This window comes from Procambarus clarkii, chromosome 54 (assembly GCF_040958095.1).
Source record: "Procambarus clarkii isolate CNS0578487 chromosome 54, FALCON_Pclarkii_2.0, whole genome shotgun sequence".
Lineage (NCBI taxonomy): Eukaryota > Metazoa > Arthropoda > Malacostraca > Decapoda > Cambaridae > Procambarus > Procambarus clarkii.
Window position 1 is genome coordinate 28197873 of NC_091203.1, and position 17646 is coordinate 28215518.

Consider the following 17646-nt stretch of genomic DNA (forward strand, 5'->3'; position numbering starts at 1 on the left):
GCTTTATGCCACAGCCCATAAACAGTGCTCTATACCACAGCCCGTAAACAGAGCTCTATGCCACAGCCCGTAAACAGAGCTCTATGCCACAGCCCGTAAACAGAGCTCTATGCCACAACCCGTAAACAGAGCTCTATGCCACAGCCCGTAAACAGAGCTCTATGCCACAGCCCGTAAACAGAGCTCTATGCCACAGCCCATAAACAGAGCTCTATGCCACAGCTCATAAACAGAGCTCTATGCCACAGCCCAATAACAGGGCTCTATGCCACAGCCCGTAAACTCCTCTAATGTATCATATTTGAAGCAAGTGTTCAAGTTCACCTTTGTGCTGTGAACAAGACACTTGTTAAGGTCTTTTAAGTGTCCTCCCCCCCCCCTGTCCCATCCCAAATCCTTATCCTAACTCCTTCCAAGTGTTATATAGTCGTAATGACTTGGCGCTTTCCCACTGATAATTCTTTTTCTCTTTCTCGCTCTTCTATTTGACTATCGGTTTGTCCCGTGTTTCTTCCTCTATGTCTCTTTCCCTTTTTTATTTTCTCTGGTTTTATCTTTTTTTCTTTATATCATGTCTCTTCTTTTTCAATTTACAATCACTCGTTTTCGCTTCCTCCCATCTTTATCTCCTCCCACCTCTCTTCTCCATCTTGCTTTGGTGTCATCGCTCTCTCCATCTTCCTGAGAGTAATCATCTTCGCTGCTACTGTAACTCAGTCACTATAATTCTCACAGTCTCTATAATTCGTCACAGTCACTATAATTCTGTCAATTATAGTGACTGCCTTACCATTGGAGACTTTCGGCGCCGTGGAGAGGAAGGCTGCTGTTACCTGCTGCGAGTAGTGCCTGTTACCCACAGGCACTGCTGCTGCATGGGTAACAGCTTCTCCTCCGTATCAACTTACCCTGGCTTTGCGCCCTGGAGAGGCCACTCCAGACCGACAACCAGAGCCCAACTCCATAGTCTCCCGAGACTGGTGGATGGCTACAAAAAATACTAAAGTAATTCATAAACACGTAAGTAAAGCAGAGGTATTCACTGTGTCAATATTAAAAACCTTTGTTTAACACACACGTAAATATCTGTGAGGAAACCATCAGTTTATACATCGTGTAGCGCAGTGGTCTGCGTAATCAATAAGTAGTAGATCCAGAGTTCGATTTACTGAGTTTTACGATGTAAAATCGGTAGCGATTCCTTTCCCCCTGATGCCGCTGTTCGCCAAGTAGGGGGGGGGGGGGATCAGGGGGATAGTCAACTGGTGTGGGTTGTAGCTCGGTAAAGTTCAGTTGGGACCTTTGGAAGGTCACCTAACCCATCCTCCTGTTTAGATCGTAATTTCTCTAACCGGACTATGGTGCATATATTAGCGTGATGGGCAGTTTGTCGAATGAGACTCTTTCCCCATCTATTCCCTCTTGCTTTCCCTCTGCTTCCTCTTGCTTCCTCCCCTCCTTCTATCTTGTGTCCCCCCCCCCCCCCCTCCCCATCCATCTCTCTAGGGTAAACTTACATCAGACATTTCTTGCTTGCATAGTTTACAAGTAATAAATACAGTATTTGCATCATTCGCCAGTCGTGTGAAAATCAGTTCCTGGCATCGCCATGGGAAGAATGTCCATTGTATAAATCAACAATTTATAAATGCAACATTAATATATGTGACAATGATTGAGGTACAATTGTGTTGTCTTTGATCGTCTGCATATTCAGAATGTTTTAATTCATATTTTTTTTTTATAGGTTGAAAAAAAAGTGAAAAAGTGAAATGTATATCCGAAGTGAACTGAGATATTTGTGATTAGTATTACAGTGGTTTTGTGAGTCCTCGGTTCGTGTACGTGTTATAAACTGTGTTATGAAACGTGTGGTTCACTGGTTCGTGTTCATTAACGTGGTGCCAGGGATGGGAACACTGTGAGGTCTGGTTCCACCTGCCTTGTTGGGGTGGTTCCAGTGTGACTAAAATTGCTGGTCCTGGGAAGCTTGGTCATATCTGACCCCAGCTACGCTTCCACGATCGTCAGTGTGTACCACTACACCTGCTATGCGCGCCTGCTCACTCACACACCTGCTGATGCCAGGGTGTGCCCACTGCCACACCTGCTGACGCCAGAGTGTTCCCACTGCCACACCTGCTGACGCCAGGGTGTTCCCACTACCACACCTGCTGACGCCAGGGTGTTCCCACTGCCACACCTGCTGACGCCAGGGTGTTCCCACTACCACACCTGCTGACGCCAGAAGAGCCTACTCCAACACCTCATCCGGAAAAACCTCTGGTAGAGTGAGTGAACTAGCAATGGCCGAATGAGAGAGCGGGCCCACAGCAAGGGAGGTGCCCGATGGGCAGGCCAGCCCTCAGCAGTGACATGCAAAGCCCGGGACCCCTACTGAGGCAGTGGCCAGGGCCGGCAGGGCACCACGGCTGCCTGCTTGAGCAGGTAGGAGGCGCCGCAGAGTGCCTCTAAGGGGGCCATTATGCCGTGGTCGTGGGGTTCAGTGGGCGGATGTCTGCGGAGTGAGAGAGCCAAGAAGTCTGCAGCGTACAGGGCAGCTGTAGCAGACGCAGCCGCTGCTGATGGACTCGATATGGCCATTATCCACCTGCCCAGCTTCCAGGTAAGACCAGAATTTCCTTCTCTCTTCTCTTCAGAAGGTAATGTGAAACTACATGTTTAATTAGATGTTTTTAATAGTTTTGTTCTACGAAGGTCAGTAGGAGTTTCAGAGCAAAATATCAAGAAATACTGCTTCAGGTTTTCTTAAAGAAAAGGAAACTTATGATCAGAGTTACAGGTACAAAGTTTCATTGTATTATATTTTGGATAGTATTTCATAAGCTTTACATGAGAGTTGGAGCAGTGGGCATATAATGCCTATAATGGCATACCTTACCTTGAGGTTACCTTGAGGTGCTTCCGGGGCTTAGTGTCCCCGCGGCCCGGTCGTCGACCAGGCCTCCTGGTCGACGACCGGCATAGAGACAAGGTGGCATTCTCAGGCAATCTTAGCCATATTTTGTGACTTTTACAGACATAGTTACCTATTAAAGACACATAAGTTGTTTCACGTTTTATCTCGACACATCTTTACACTTACTACTCTTACTGTATTATCCTTACTACTGTATTATCCTTACTACTGTATTATCCTTACTACTGTATTATCCTTACTACTGTATTATCCTTACTACTGTATTATCCTTACTACTGTATTATCCTTACTACTGTATTATCCTTACTACTGTATTATCCTTACTACTGTATTATCCTTACTACTGTATTATCCTTACTACTGTATTATCCTTACTACTGTATTATCCTTACTACTGTATTATCCTTACTACTGTATTATCCTTACTACTGTATTATCCTTACTACTGTATTATCCTTACTACTGTATTATCCTTACTACTGTATTATCCTTACTACTGTATTATCCTTACTACTGTATTATCCTTACTACTGTATTATCCTTACTACTGTATTATCCTTACTACTGTATTATCCTTACTACTGTATTATCCTTACTACTGTATTATCCTTACTACTGTATTATCCTTACTACTGTATTATCCTTACTACTGTATTATCCTTACTACTGTATTATCCTTACTACTGTATTATCCTTACTACTGTATTATCCTTACTACTGTATTATCCTTACTACTGTATTATCCTTACTACTGTATTATCCTTACTACTGTATTATCCTTACTACTGTATTATCCTTACTACTGTATTATCCTTACTACTGTATTATCCTTACTACTGTATTATCCTTACTACTGTATTATCCTTACTACTGTATTATCCTTACTACTGTATTATCCTTACTACTGTATTATCCTTACTACTGTATTATCCTTACATTTACCCATATAATGTTTTCAATACAATTCCTTGGAGAAATCTTGATTGCAAATTACCCGGAACAAGTGAGATTTGCTGGAGACGGGTTGGGAGGTAGACACTTGGAGATATAAGACAATAAGAATTTGTTCTTATATTCTTATATAGAATAGGTAACTGCAGAAGGCCTATTGGCCTATACGACGCAGCTCCTATTTATAACCACCCAATCCCACTCATATACATGTCCAACCCGCGCTTGAAACAATCAAGGGACCCCACCTCCCTTGACATGTGGAGGAAGTTCTTGTGAGCCTGTTTAGTGATTAGGGGATATCTTGAGAGGTTATCTTGAGATGATTTCGGGGCTTTAGTGTCCCCGCGGCCTGGTCCTCGACCAGGCCTCCACCCCCAGGAAGCAGCCCGTGACAGCTGACTAACTCCCAACAGAGCAGAATGACTGAATAGTAATGTCATTACGATACATTTATGACTGGACTGTCAATGTATCGTAATGTATCGTTCATGACACACTGGAATAGGTAATGTAAATATATGTTTGAAATGAAAAAGTATAAATTTGGTGAATGCGAATGTTTCTGCAGAAAAAAGGTTGGGATGGGGCCTGACAGCTGAGTGGACAGCGCTTCGGATTCGTAGTCCTGAGGTTCCGGGTTCGATCCCCGGTGGAGGCGGAGACAAATGGGCAAAAAGGTTTCTTTCACCCCTGATGCCCCTGTTACCTAGCAGTAAATAGGTACCTGGGAGTTAGACAGCTGCTACGGGCTGCTTCCTGGGGGTGTGTAACAAAAACGATGCCTGGTCGAGGACCGGGCCGAGGGGACACTAAGCCCAGAAATCATCTTAAGATAACCTCAAGACAGGAGAGGGGGATGATATGGAGATTAAGAAGGTTGCTTGGGGGGGGGGGGGGGGTCTTCTGGCAAGGCAAAACTACTTCGGATTTGAATCATATCAAATTGTGCAAAAGAGCTACATATATTTCACTAGCGGTCAGCTTCAGGCGTTACAGTACCGCTCCTGTGCCAGGTAAGTTACGGGCTCACCATAGCCTGTGCTACTTGCCCCGCTCCTGTGCCAGGTAAGTTACGGGCTCACCATAGCCTGTGCTACTTGCCCCGCTCCTGTGCCAGGTAAGTTACGGGCTCACCATAGCCTGTGCTACTTGCCCCGCTCCTGTGCCAGGTAAGTTACGGGCTCACCATAGCCTGTGCTACTTGGAACCTGTTCCGAGTAGCTGAATCTATAACAACAACAGCTTCATACAATTCGTTTTCTATGCTGAACAAACTTTCTCTCAAGGACAAACTAAAATATTTGTATAGTCCAACCTAGAGATGAGAAAACAAAATTTGTAATTTGAATAGAATCTCAAAGGAAAAAAATGACTACTAATTGCATGCCTCTTTTGTCAGAGATGAAGATGCTTCCTTTACATTTTTGTTAAGATGAATTGTAAGCTCACTTTTGCATGCGCAGACAACTCAAAAGCCACACAAAAAATCGAGACTTTTTTCCCCATTTCTTTAAGTTGACTTTGGTCCAGACCTTTGTTCATGACAAAAGTATACTTGGTGAATGGTGAGTAAGTTATTGTGGTGGTCTTAATAACCCGCTTGAGATTGATGACCAGCGGACCCGTAACCTAACCCAAGATGTGCCCGCGCGCGCGTGTGTGCCCTATAGCAAGGATGCAGACACGGTCAAGCAGACAAGGTCAAGCAGATAAGGTCAAGCAGACAGGGTCAAGCAGACAAGGTCAAGCACATGAGGTCAAGCAGATAAGGTCTAGCAGATAAGGTCAAGCAGACAAGGTCAAGCAGACAGGGTCAAGCAGACAAGGTCAAGTAGACAAGGTCAAGCAGATAAGGTCAAGCAGACAAGGTCAAGCACATGAGATCAAGCAGATAAGGTCAAGCAGACAAGGTCAAGCAGATAAGGTCAAGGAGACAAGGTCAAGCAGATAAGGTCAAGCACATGAGGTCAAGCAGATAAGGTCAAGCAGATAAGGTCAAGCAGACAAGGTCAAGCAGACAGGGTCAAGCAGACAAGGCCAAGCACATGAGGTCAAGCAGACAAGGTCAAGTAGACAAGGTCAAGCAGATAAGGTCAAGCAGACAAGGTCAAGCACATGAGATCAAGCAGATAAGGTCAAGCAGACAAGGTCAAGCAGATAAGGTCAAGCAGACAAGGTCAAGCAGATAAGGTCAAGCAGACAAGGTCAAGCAGACAGGGTCAAGCAGACAAGGTCAAGCACATGAGGTCAAGCAGATAAGGTCAAGCAGATAAGGTCAAGCAGATAAGGTCAAGCAGACAAGGTCAAGCAGACAGGGTCAAGCAGACAAGGCCAAGCACATGAGGTCAAGCAGACAAGGTCAAGTAGACAAGGTCAAGCAGATAAGGTCAAGCAGACAAGGTCAAGCACATGAGATCAAGCAGATAAGGTCAAGCAGACAAGGTCAAGCAGACAAGGCCAAGCAGTAAGGTCAAGCAGACAAGGTCAAGCACATGAGGTCAAGCAGACAAGGTCAAGCAGATAAGGTCAAGCAGACAAGGTCAAGCACATGAGGTCAAGCAGATAAGGTCAAGCAGACAAGGTCAAGCAGACAAGGTCAAGCAGATAAGGTCAAGCAGACAAGGTCAAGCAGACAAGGTCAAGCAGACAAGGTCAAGCAGATAAGGTCAAGCAAGGTCAAGGTTCATTTGTTCAAGCAAATGAACACTATTGTCATTTTTTTGTGATCTTCACTCGTATAGGCAGACGAGGAGTCACAATAACGTGGCTGAAATATGTTGACCAGACCACACACTAGAAGGTGAAGGGACGACGACGTTTCGGTCCGTCCTGGACCATTCTCAACTCAATTGTCGACTTGAGAATGGTCCAAGACGGACCGAAACGTCGTCGTCCCTTCACTTTCTAGTGTGTGGTCTGGTCAACATTCTATTTACGTTGTCATTCTGTTGCACTTACGAGGGGATGTTACTGGCCAAGGGCCAGATTCACGAAGTAGTTACGCAAGCACTTACGAACGTGTACATCTTTCCTCAATCTTTGACGGCTTTGGTTACATTTATTAAACAGTTTACAAGCATGAAAACTTGCCAATCAACTGTTGTTATTGTTATAAACAGCCTCCTGGTGCTTCGGAGCTCATTAACTGTTTAATGATTGTAAACAAAGCCGCCAAAGTTTTAGAAAAGATGTACAGGTTCGTAAGTGCTTGCGTAACTGCTTCGTGGCTCCAGGTCATGTAAGGTTGATTGAAATCAAATTGTCGTGTTGGTGTTGAGACCACTCGTCCTCTACTGGGTTATGAGGGCGACCAATAGGCAACCGAGCAAGAAGTGGACATAATGTATCCATGTATAATGTCTCCATGTATAATGTCTCCCAGCGAGCATATGAAATATTACTGGAACAACCGTGGACATCTTTAAGAGGAAACTAGATTGTTTCCTCCAAGGAGTGCCGGACCAACCAGGCTGTGGTGGGTATGTGGGCCTGCGGGCCGCTCCAAGCAACAGCCTGGTGGACCAAACTCTCACAACTCAAGCCTGGCCTCGGGCCGGGCTTCGGGAGTAGAAGAACTCCCAGAACCCCATCAACCAGGTATATGTGGGCCTGCGGGCCGCTCGAAGCAACAGCCTGGTGGACCAAGCTCTCATAAGTCAAGCCTGGCCTCGGGCCGGGCTTGGGCAGTAGAAGAACTCCCAGAACCCCATGAAGCAGGTATATGTGGGCCTGCGGTCCGCTCCAAGCAACAGCCTGGTGGACCAAACTCTCACAAGTCAAGCCTGGCCTCGGGCCGGGCTTGGGCAGTAGAAGAACTCCCAGAACCCCATCAACCAGGTATATGTGGGCCTGCGGGCCGCTCCAAGCAACAGCCTGGTGGACCAAACTCTCACAAGTCAAGCCTGGCCTCGGGCCGGGCTTGGGCAGTAGAAGAACTCCCAGAACCCCATCAACCAGGTATATGTAGGCCTGCGGGCCGCTCCAAGCAACAGCCTGGTGGACCAAACTCTCACAAGTCAAGCCTGGCCTCGGGCCGGGCTTGGGGAGTAGAAGAACTCCCAGAACCCCATCAACCAGGTATCAACCAGGTATCAACCAGGTAACATGAACAGCCCAATACTAGAGCAAACTCACAAAGAATATTTAGAGATAAGTACCTCTCTATTTTAATTCATAATCTTCATGATATTGTAGCACGTTAAGTGTACCATGTTGTTAAGACATATTAATTACTCTGAAATTCATATAACAATATGTTTAGAACAATATTAACCTCTGCAGTGTGAACTTAATTGCTTTTATCTTAAGTTAAACCCTATAATACTTGAAAGGATTAACTTGAAATCCTTACCGAGATGCCAATCCCTTACCAGCGATCCAGCGAGGCGCGTACGGCAATCGCTAACCACCGGAGGATGCGGCATTGTCACGCAAATTTCATCATTTCTTGCGACGCGACGTTTTCCAACTTTACCTTAGATGCTTCCGTCTTATTTTTGCGGGTCTTATGAGACTTCCATTCGGGTCGTTGTTGGTTTCGTCTCATGAAAATGTTTGTATTTGTTCGATAATTTCTCACTCGAGTGAGAGATCTTGACGACCTTCTGAGGTCCTGACGACCTTCTCACGTCCTGACGACCTTCTCAGGTCCTGTCGACCTTCTCACGTCACGTCCTGACGACCTCTCTCTCTACTCTTGCTCAGAGTAGAGAGAGAGGTCTGCCTGCAGCTGGCACAGCTGCAGGCAACAGGGCAGCTCTTGCCAACACAGCTGCAGGCAGCAGGGTAGCCCTTACCAACACAGCTGCAGGCAGCAGGGTAGCCCTTACCAACACAGCTGCAAGCAACAGGGCAGCCCTTACCAACACAGCTGCAGGCAACAGGGCAGCCCTTACCAACACAGCTGCAGGCAGCAGGGTAGCCCTTACCAACACAGCTGCAAGCAACAGGGCAGCCCTTACCAACACAGCTGCAGGCAACAGGGCAGCCCTTACCAACACAGCTGCAGGCAACAGGGCAGCTCTTACCAACACAGCTGCAGGCAACAGGGCAGCCCTTACCAACACAGCTGCAGGCAACAGGGCAGCCCTTACCAACACAGCTGCAGGCAACAGGGCAGCCCTTACCAACACAGCTGCAGGCAACAGGGCAGCCCTTACTAACACAGCTGCAGGCAACAGGGCAGCTCTTACCAACACAGCTGCAGGCAACAGGGCAGCCCTTACCAACACAGCTGCAGGCAACAGGGCAGCCCTTACCAACACAGCTGCAGGCAACAGGGCAGCCCTTACCAACACAGCTGCAGGCAACAGGGCAGCCCTTACCAACACAGCTGCAGGCAACAGGGTAGCCCTTACCAACACAGCTGCAAGCAACAGGGCAGCCCTTACCAGCACAGCTGCAGGCAACAGGGCAGCCCTTACCAACACAGCTGCAGGCAACAGGGCAGCCCTTACTAACACAGCTGCAGGCAACAGGGCAGCCCTTACCAACACAGCTGCAGGCAACAGGGCAGCCCTTACTAACACAGCTGCAGGCAACAGGGGCAGCCCTTACCAACACAGCTGCAGGCAACAGGGCAGCCCTTACCAACACAGCTGCAGGCAACAGGGCAGCCCTTACCAACACAGCTGCAGGCAACAGGGTAGCCCTTACCAACACAGCTGCAAGCAACAGGGCAGCCCTTACCAACACAGCTGCAGGCAACAGGGCAGCCCTTACCAACACAGCTGCAGGCAACAGGGCAGCCGTTACCAACACAGCTGCAGGCAACAGGGCAGCCCTTACCAACACAGCTGCAGGCAACAGGGTAGCCCTTACCAACACAGCTGCAGGCAACAGGGCAGCCCTTACCAACACAGCTGCAGGCAACAGGGCAGCCCTTACCAACACAGCTGCAGGCAACAGGGCAGCCCTTACCAACACAGCTGCAGGCAACAGGGTAGCCCTTACCAACACAGCTGCAAGCAACAGGGCAGCCCTTACCAACACAGCTGCAGGCAACAGGGCAGCCCTTACCAACACAGCTGCAGGCAACAGGGCAGCCGTTACCAACACAGCTGCAGGCAACAGGGCAGCCCTTACCAACACAGCTGCAGGCAACAGGGTAGCCCTTACCAACACAGCTGCAGGCAACAGGGCAGCCCTTACCAACACAGCTGCAGGCAACAGGGCAGCCCTTACCAACACAGCTGCAGGCAACAGGGCAGCCCTTACCAACACAGCTGCAGGCAACAGGGTAGCCCTTACCAACACAGCTGCAAGCAACAGGGCAGCCCTTACCAACACAGCTGCAGGCAACAGGGCAGCCCTTACCAACACAGCTGCAGGCAACAGGGCAGCCGTTACCAACACAGCTGCAGGCAACAGGGCAGCCCTTACCAACACAGCTGCAGGCAACAGGGTAGCCCTTACCAACACAGCTGCAGGCAACAGGGCAGCCCTTACCAACACAGCTGCAGGCAACAGGGCAGCCCTTACCAACACAGCTGCAGGCAACAGGGCAGCCCTTACCAACACAGCTGCAGGCAACAGGGCAGCCCTTACCAACACAGCTGCAGGCAACAGGGCAGCCCTTACCAACACAGCTGCAGGCAACAGGGCAGCCCTTACCAACACAGCTGCAGGCAACAGGGCAGCCCTTACCAACACAGCTGCAGGCAACAGGGCAGCCCTTACCAACACAGCTGCAGGCAACAGGGCAGCCCTTACCAACACAGCTGCAGGCAACAGGACAGCCCTTACCAACACAGCTGCAGGCAACAGGGCAGCCCTTACTAACACAGCTGCAAGCACGCTAAGGCAGTTGATTTATTTAAATTAAACATCTTATAAAATTTAAGCTCTGCAAATTAGTTTACAAAACTGTATAACGTTCTATAATGAGAATCGCTCATTTTCTGTATTACGTTGTTTCTAAATTTTCATTCATCAAAGGAGGAGAAAGCCAGAACTTAATCGTGTAATTATGAGGCAACCCGTTCTCGCACTTTCGTATAGTCAATATAGACTTATTAAATACGTGCATATGTGACATACTAAACATACTAGTTTACCTTGAAAAGCTTCATAGAAAACACCGACCTTACCTAACCTTCTTAGTATGTTAAGATAAGCATCTTATTGCTTCGTAATTACAATTATTACTTAACCTATTGTAGGTATAGGTTAAGTAATAATTGTAATTACGAAGCAATAAGATGCTTATCTTAACTTACTAAGAAGGTTAGGTAAGGCCGGTGTTTTCTATGAAGCTTCTCAAGGTAAACTAAAATATTCACAATAAATTAGTATGTCAGATATGCACTTATTTAATAAGTCAATATTGACTCTAAGAAAGTGCGAGAACGGGTTGCATGAGGAGCTGAACCTTGGAATGGACGCTGTTAGACAACATCTTAATCCCACAATGCAATTGTAGTATTGATCACAATCTCTAGTAATTGATCTTAACTGGTATTTACAGCTGTATCAATAAAATATAATGTCAGGGGGGGTATGGAGGCCAGATGCTTGCGGCTAGTCTCATTAAATGTGTGTAGGATTAATGATGATTTTAGGGGTGTGTCATAGGGGATTGGAGACGGTACAGTGCCTCCTTGAAGGGGGGCAGCCCTGGCCCTCAATGCTCCTTCATTAATCTCTGGATGTGAAGTACTGAGCCCCGGAGACGACAGACTTTCGTACGAGTTTCTGTAATCGTGAATTTAGATATTTGTTGACCAGACCACACACTAGAAAGTGAAGAGACGACGACGTTTCGGTCCGTCCTGGACCATTCTCAAGTCGATTGTCAACAATAATATGGCTGAATGTGGCTTAATATGGCCTAGCAAAGGCTTAATATGGCCTAGCAAAGGCTTAATATGGCCTAACAAAGGCTTAATATGGCCTAGCAAAGGCTTAATATGGCCTAACAATGGCTTAATATGGCCTAACAAAGGCTTAATATGGCCTAGCAAAGGATTAATATGGCCTAACAAAGGCTTAATATGGCCTAACAAAGGCTTAATATGTCCTAGCAAAGGCTTAATATGGCCTAGAAAAGGCTTAATATGGCCTAACAAAGGCTTAATATGGCCTAACAAAGGCTTAATATGGCTTAACAATGGCTTAATATGGTCTAGCAAAGGCTTAATATGGCCTAACAAAGGCTTAAAAATAATAATAGAAAACATGGAAACTAGACTATTTGTACACATTCATAATCACAATCCAAAACGGCTTATTTAACCTGAGGACAGGACTCATTCAGTCGTTCCAGTAACCCCTGCTCAACTACCCTTGAGCCAGATTCACGAAGCAGTTACGCAAGCACTTACGAACCTGCACATCTTTTTCTGAATCTTTGGCGGCTTTGTTTACAATTATTAAACAGTTAATGAGCTCCGAAGCACCAGGAGGCTCTTTATAACAAGCACTTACGAACCTGTACATCTTTTCTCAATCTTTGGCGGCTTTGTTTACAATTATTAAACAGTTAATGAGCTCCGAAGCACCAGGAGGCTGTTTATAACAATAACAACAGTTGATTGGCAAGTTTTCATGCTTGTAAACTGTTTAATAAATGTAACCAAAGCCGTCAAAGATTGAGGAAAGATGTACACGTTCGTAAGTGCTTGCGTAACTGCTTCGTGAATCTGGCTCCAGGTGTACGCACACGTGGATTCTTAGCGTGGTACAGCGAGTCGATATTTTCTTCTCATATCTTTGATTGTGTGTGTAGATTGCACTATTTAACGTAATGGGAAATAATACTGTGTATTGATATGTATAATGTATGAAGCATTCGGGGTGAGGAAGGTTAGGCTAGGTTAGGATAGGTTAGGATAGGTTAGGTTAGGTTAGGTTAGGGAATATAGTCGGGTTAGGCAGTGTAGTGTGTGGCTAGCGGCTGTTGAAGGTCATATCTTGGTCATCAGTAATATGCATACACTGCTTATGACATATACGGGCTCGCCATAGCCTGTGCTACTTGGAACTTTTTGTTGCAAGTAGCGAATCTCAAACAACAACAAATTGACATAGGAATGTTGCTCTCGGTTCTCTGATGAGGTTATCTTGAGGTTATCTTGAGATGATTTCGGGGCTTTTTAGTGTCCCCGCGGCCCGGTCCTCGACCAGGCCTCTACCCCCAGGAAGCAACCCGTGACAGCTGACTAACACCCAGGTACCTATTTTACTGCTAGGTAACAGGGCATAGGGTGAAAGAAACTCTGCCCAATGTTTCTCGCCGGCGCCTGGGATCGAACCCAGGACCACAGGATCACAAGTCCAGCGTGCTGTCCGCTCGGCCGACCGGCTCCGGCCGAGCGCAATGTTCTGTTAACCTTTGTGCAACTTTGCACAGTAAATTGAGCGACATAAATATATTATTCAACTTTTCAGGTGAATAACCTAACCAAACCTAACCTAACCTAACCTAACCTAACCTAACCTAACCAAACCTAACCTAATCTAACCTAACCTAACCTAATCTAACCTAACCTAACCTAACCTAACCAAATTTTAATTTTTGGTGAATCAGATGAATTTAACCTAACTAATTTTGCATTTCTGGACCTTGAATACAGCCTCTTTCGCTCTTGTAACTACAGTATACAACAATTTGAACTACACACTTCCCTTGTACATTATAGTTTTACTTCAACAACAACACTACACCAAGTGAGCCTAATCTGGAACACTTGCACAGTCTTACCGATACACATTTGAACATACTGATATTGCTCTAAATAATGTCCGGATAAACGGGACAGGATAAGCCCTTAATACTGCAGCCTGCTATAAGGAACGGGGTTCATTATAGCCGAAGCGTCCATCCTCGTAGGGGGGGGGGGAGGGGGGGGGCAGTTACAGCACTTTGGAGGAAAATAACGATGAGGATACAGGAAAAATTCAGTAAGTACACAAAATTCAGGGAGAAGCAGGAGGCAAAAATGGAGGGAAGAACGGAAACTTAAGATATGAGATTAAGATGTTTGAAGAGACAATAGAGAATTGGAAGGTGATTAGCGATTGGGTAAAAGAGATAAGGGAGAGGCTGGTGATGCGTTGTGAGAGAATGGAAAGTGAGAGATATTGAGGGGAAATAAAAATAGCAGTAGAGAGAAATGAGGAAAGCCTAGCGTGATAGGGGAAGTAGAGGAATATGTATGGAAGATGAAAGATAGATGTTGTTGAAGATTCGCTACCTGGAACAATGTCGCAAGTAGCACGGGCTATGTTGAGCCCGTAATTGAAAGATAGAGCTCAGTGAGGAAAGTCGTCAGCTTGGGGGCATGAATACCTACGAGATAGGGAGATGAATTGAGCGTGTGAGGCTTCGAGAGAAGATGAATAGCTATGAGATAATGAAAGGAGATGAGGGATGATGATGGTGAACATGTCGTGATCATGTATGCTACAAGAGCCAGTGGTGGTGTCTGACTGTAAGATCAGAAATACAAAACAGTCTAGTCCTGTGGCGGATAATTCTGAGTGCTAGATTCCCCTCGTCTGATTACAACACTCAGGATGAATGCCACTTGGCTAAAATTGCTTCTAAAATATTTCATTTGCTATGGAGATGCTGAAACCACAACTTACATAAAGTACAGTTCTTTGTACAATTTTTCTAACCAAAGTCTTCAATCCGCCGGTGAGAGAGAGAGAGAGAGAGAGAGAGAGAGAGAGAGAGAGAGACAGACCAACCTGCGCGGCGTTGCCATATTGCATTCAAATTCAAATGAAGAGTGTTGCCATATTTAACGGAGATTTCATCAACCGGCCGTAAGCAAGTGTTCATTTATTCCAGTAGATAAACATGGTAATTACTGTGTTTACAGTTATCTCCATAGTCACTCCAAATTGTTTGCCTGAAGCTGAGATTAATCTGAAAATTTAGGTCGAGGCTATTTTTTTTTCCACTGATTGGTAGACAATTATCTGGCGGTAAATGGTATCCTAGCCTGATTGGCGCCCTTAGGCTACAGATTGGTGTCCTTAGGCTACAGATTGGTGTCCTGGGGCTACAGATTGGCGTCCTGGGGCTACAGATTGGCGTCCTGGGGCTACAGATTGGCGTCCTGGGGCTACAGATTGGCGTCCTGGGGCTACAGATTGGCGTCCTGGGGCTACAGATTGGCGTCCTGGGGCTACAGATTGGCGTCCTGGGGCTACAGATTGGTGTCCTTAGGCTACAGAATGGTGTCCTGGGGCTACAGATTGGCGTCCTGGGGCTACAGATTGGCGTCCTGGGGCTACAGATTGGCGTCCTTAGGCTACAGATTGGCGTCCTTAGGCTACAGATTGGCGCCCTTAGGCTACAGATTGGCGTCCTGGGGCTACAGATTGGCGTCCTGGGGCTACAGATTGGCGTCCTGGGGCTACAGATTGGCGTCCTGGGGCTACAGATTGGCGTCCTGGGGCTACAGATTGGCGTCCTTGGGCTACAGATTGGCGTCCTGGGGCTACAGATTGGCGTCCTGGGGCTACAGATTGGGGTCCTGGGGCTACAGATTGGCGTCCTTAGGCTACAGATTGGCGTCCTGGGGCTACAGATTGGCATCCTTAGGCTACAGATTGGCGTCCTGGGGCTACAGATTGGTGTCCGTAGGCTACAGATTGGCGTCCTTAGGCTACAGATTGGCGCCCTTAGGCTACAGATTGGCGTCCTGGGGCTACAGATTGGCGTCCTGGGGCTACAGATTGGCGTCCTGGGGCTACAGATTGGCGTCCTTGGGCTACAGATTGGCGTCCTGGGGCTACAGATTGGCGTCCTGGGGCTACAGATTGGCGTCCTTAGGCTACAGATTGGCGTCCTTAGGCTACAGATTGGGGTCCTTAGCCTACAGATTGGCGTCCTGGGGCTACAGATTGGCGTCCTTAGGCTACAGATTGGCGTCCTTAGGCTACAGATTGGCGTCCTTAGGCTACAGATTGGCGTCCTTAGGCTACAGATTGGCGTTCTTAGCCTACAGATTGGCGTTCTTAGGCTACAGATTGGCGTCCTTAGGCTACAGATTGGCGTCCTTAGGCTACAGATTGGTGTCCTTAGCCTACAGATTGGCGTCCTTAGGCTACAGATTGGCGTCCTTAGGCTACAGATTGGCGTTCTTAGCCTACAGATTGGCGTTCTTAGGCTACAGATTGGCGTTCTTAGGCTACAGATTGGCGTCCTTAGGCTACAGATTGGCGTCCTTAGGCTACAGATTGGCGTCCTTAGGCTACAGATTGGCGTTCTTAGCCTACAGATTGGCGTTCTTAGCCTACAGATTGGCGTTCTTAGCCTACAGATTGGGGTCCTTAGGCTACAGATTGGCAGTGTAGTCACCTAGTTGTACTCACATAGTTGCGCTTCCGGAGGTTGAGCTCTGGCTCTTTGGTCCCGCCTCTCAACCGTCAGTCAACTGGTGTGCAGGTTCCTGAGCCTACTGGGCTCTTGTCATATCTACATTTGGATCTGTGTATGGAGTCAGCCTCCACCACATCACTGCCTAATACATTCCACTAGTGTGACTGAGGTACCTTTCAGGTGGACGCTGGCATTATAGAAAGGGAAGAACACCTCGCAAAATCTGACGTTGGAATTTTTCTCGTGTCACTTTTTCTCGTGTTGGAATTTTTTCTCATTCACTTGACTATGGAGTGTTTCCTTACTTTTATTCGATTTGTTTTGCGTTTCTAGTTTACACGTATGTCCTGTTATCCTATATTTTCTTAATTTATAGATGCAGTTCTTGCTTTACTTTTCACCTCAAAATCTTGTATATGATCATATTATCTGTTTCTAGAGTTGAGATCTGGTACCAGATTCACGAAGCAGTTACGCAAGCACTAACGAACGTGTACATCTTTCCTCAATCTTTGACGGCTTTGGTTACATTTATTAAACAGTTTACAAGCATGAAAACTTGCCAATCAACTGTTGTTATTGTTATAAACAGCCTCCTGGTGCTTCGGAGCTCATTAACTGTTTAATAATTGTAAACAAAGCCGCCAAAGATTGAGAAAAGATGTACAGGTTCGTAAGTGCTTGCGTAACTGCTTCGTGAATCTGGCCCCAGGTTCGTAAGTGTTTGCGTAACTGCTTGGTGAATCTGGCCCCAGGTTCGTAAGTGCTTGCGTAACTGCTTGGTGAATCTGGCCCCAGGTTCGTAAGTGCTTGCGTAACTGCTTCGTGAATTTGGCCCCAGGTTCGTAAGTGCTTGCGTAACTGCTTCGTGAATCTGGCCCCAGGTTCGTAAGTGCTTGCGTAACTGCTTGGTGAATCTGGCCCCAGGTTCGTAAGTGCTTGCGTAACTGCTTCGTGAATCTGGCCCCAGGTTCGTAAGTGCTTGCGTAACTGCTTGGTGAATCTGGCCCCAGGTTCGTAAGTGCTTGCGTAACTGTTTCGTGAATCTGGCCCCCCTGGTTCCACAAACCTATTCTCATACCCAACCAGCTTAGTTCTGGTCCTAAACTTCTTACAAATCTCTGCAATTTTTCAATGTTGTTTTATCCCTCGGATGGTGAATATTCCGGGAACTTTCAGGCTCAGACTGCGTAGTTTCCGTTGTTTGCATTGAAAGAGTCATTTTTAGGGTTTTTAAAAGCCGGTGTTATGTTTGCCAAGTTCCCAAATGTTGCGGAGGTTTTCCGAGTTAGTGTGTTCTTGTTGAGTTACTGTGTTGTAGTGTTGTCTCTGAGGTTCTTGTAGTTGGTGGTGGTGGGGGGGGGGGGTGGTTGTGGTGGTGGTTGTTGTGGTGGTGGTGGTTGTGGTGGTGGTTGTG

General features: G+C 46.8%; 1 protein-coding gene across 1 annotated transcript in view; it reads left to right on the forward strand.

Moving 5' to 3' along the window:
* Positions 1-1753: 1753 nt before the first annotated feature.
* LOC123771328 (small conductance calcium-activated potassium channel) overlaps positions 1754-17646 on the forward strand; it is a 623340-nt gene continuing 607447 nt past the window's right edge. Inside the window, 1 exon segment of the mRNA XM_069305218.1 lies at positions 1754-2626. Within this exon segment, the coding sequence (XP_069161319.1) occupies positions 2486-2626 (141 nt within the window). The 5' untranslated portion in view covers positions 1754-2485.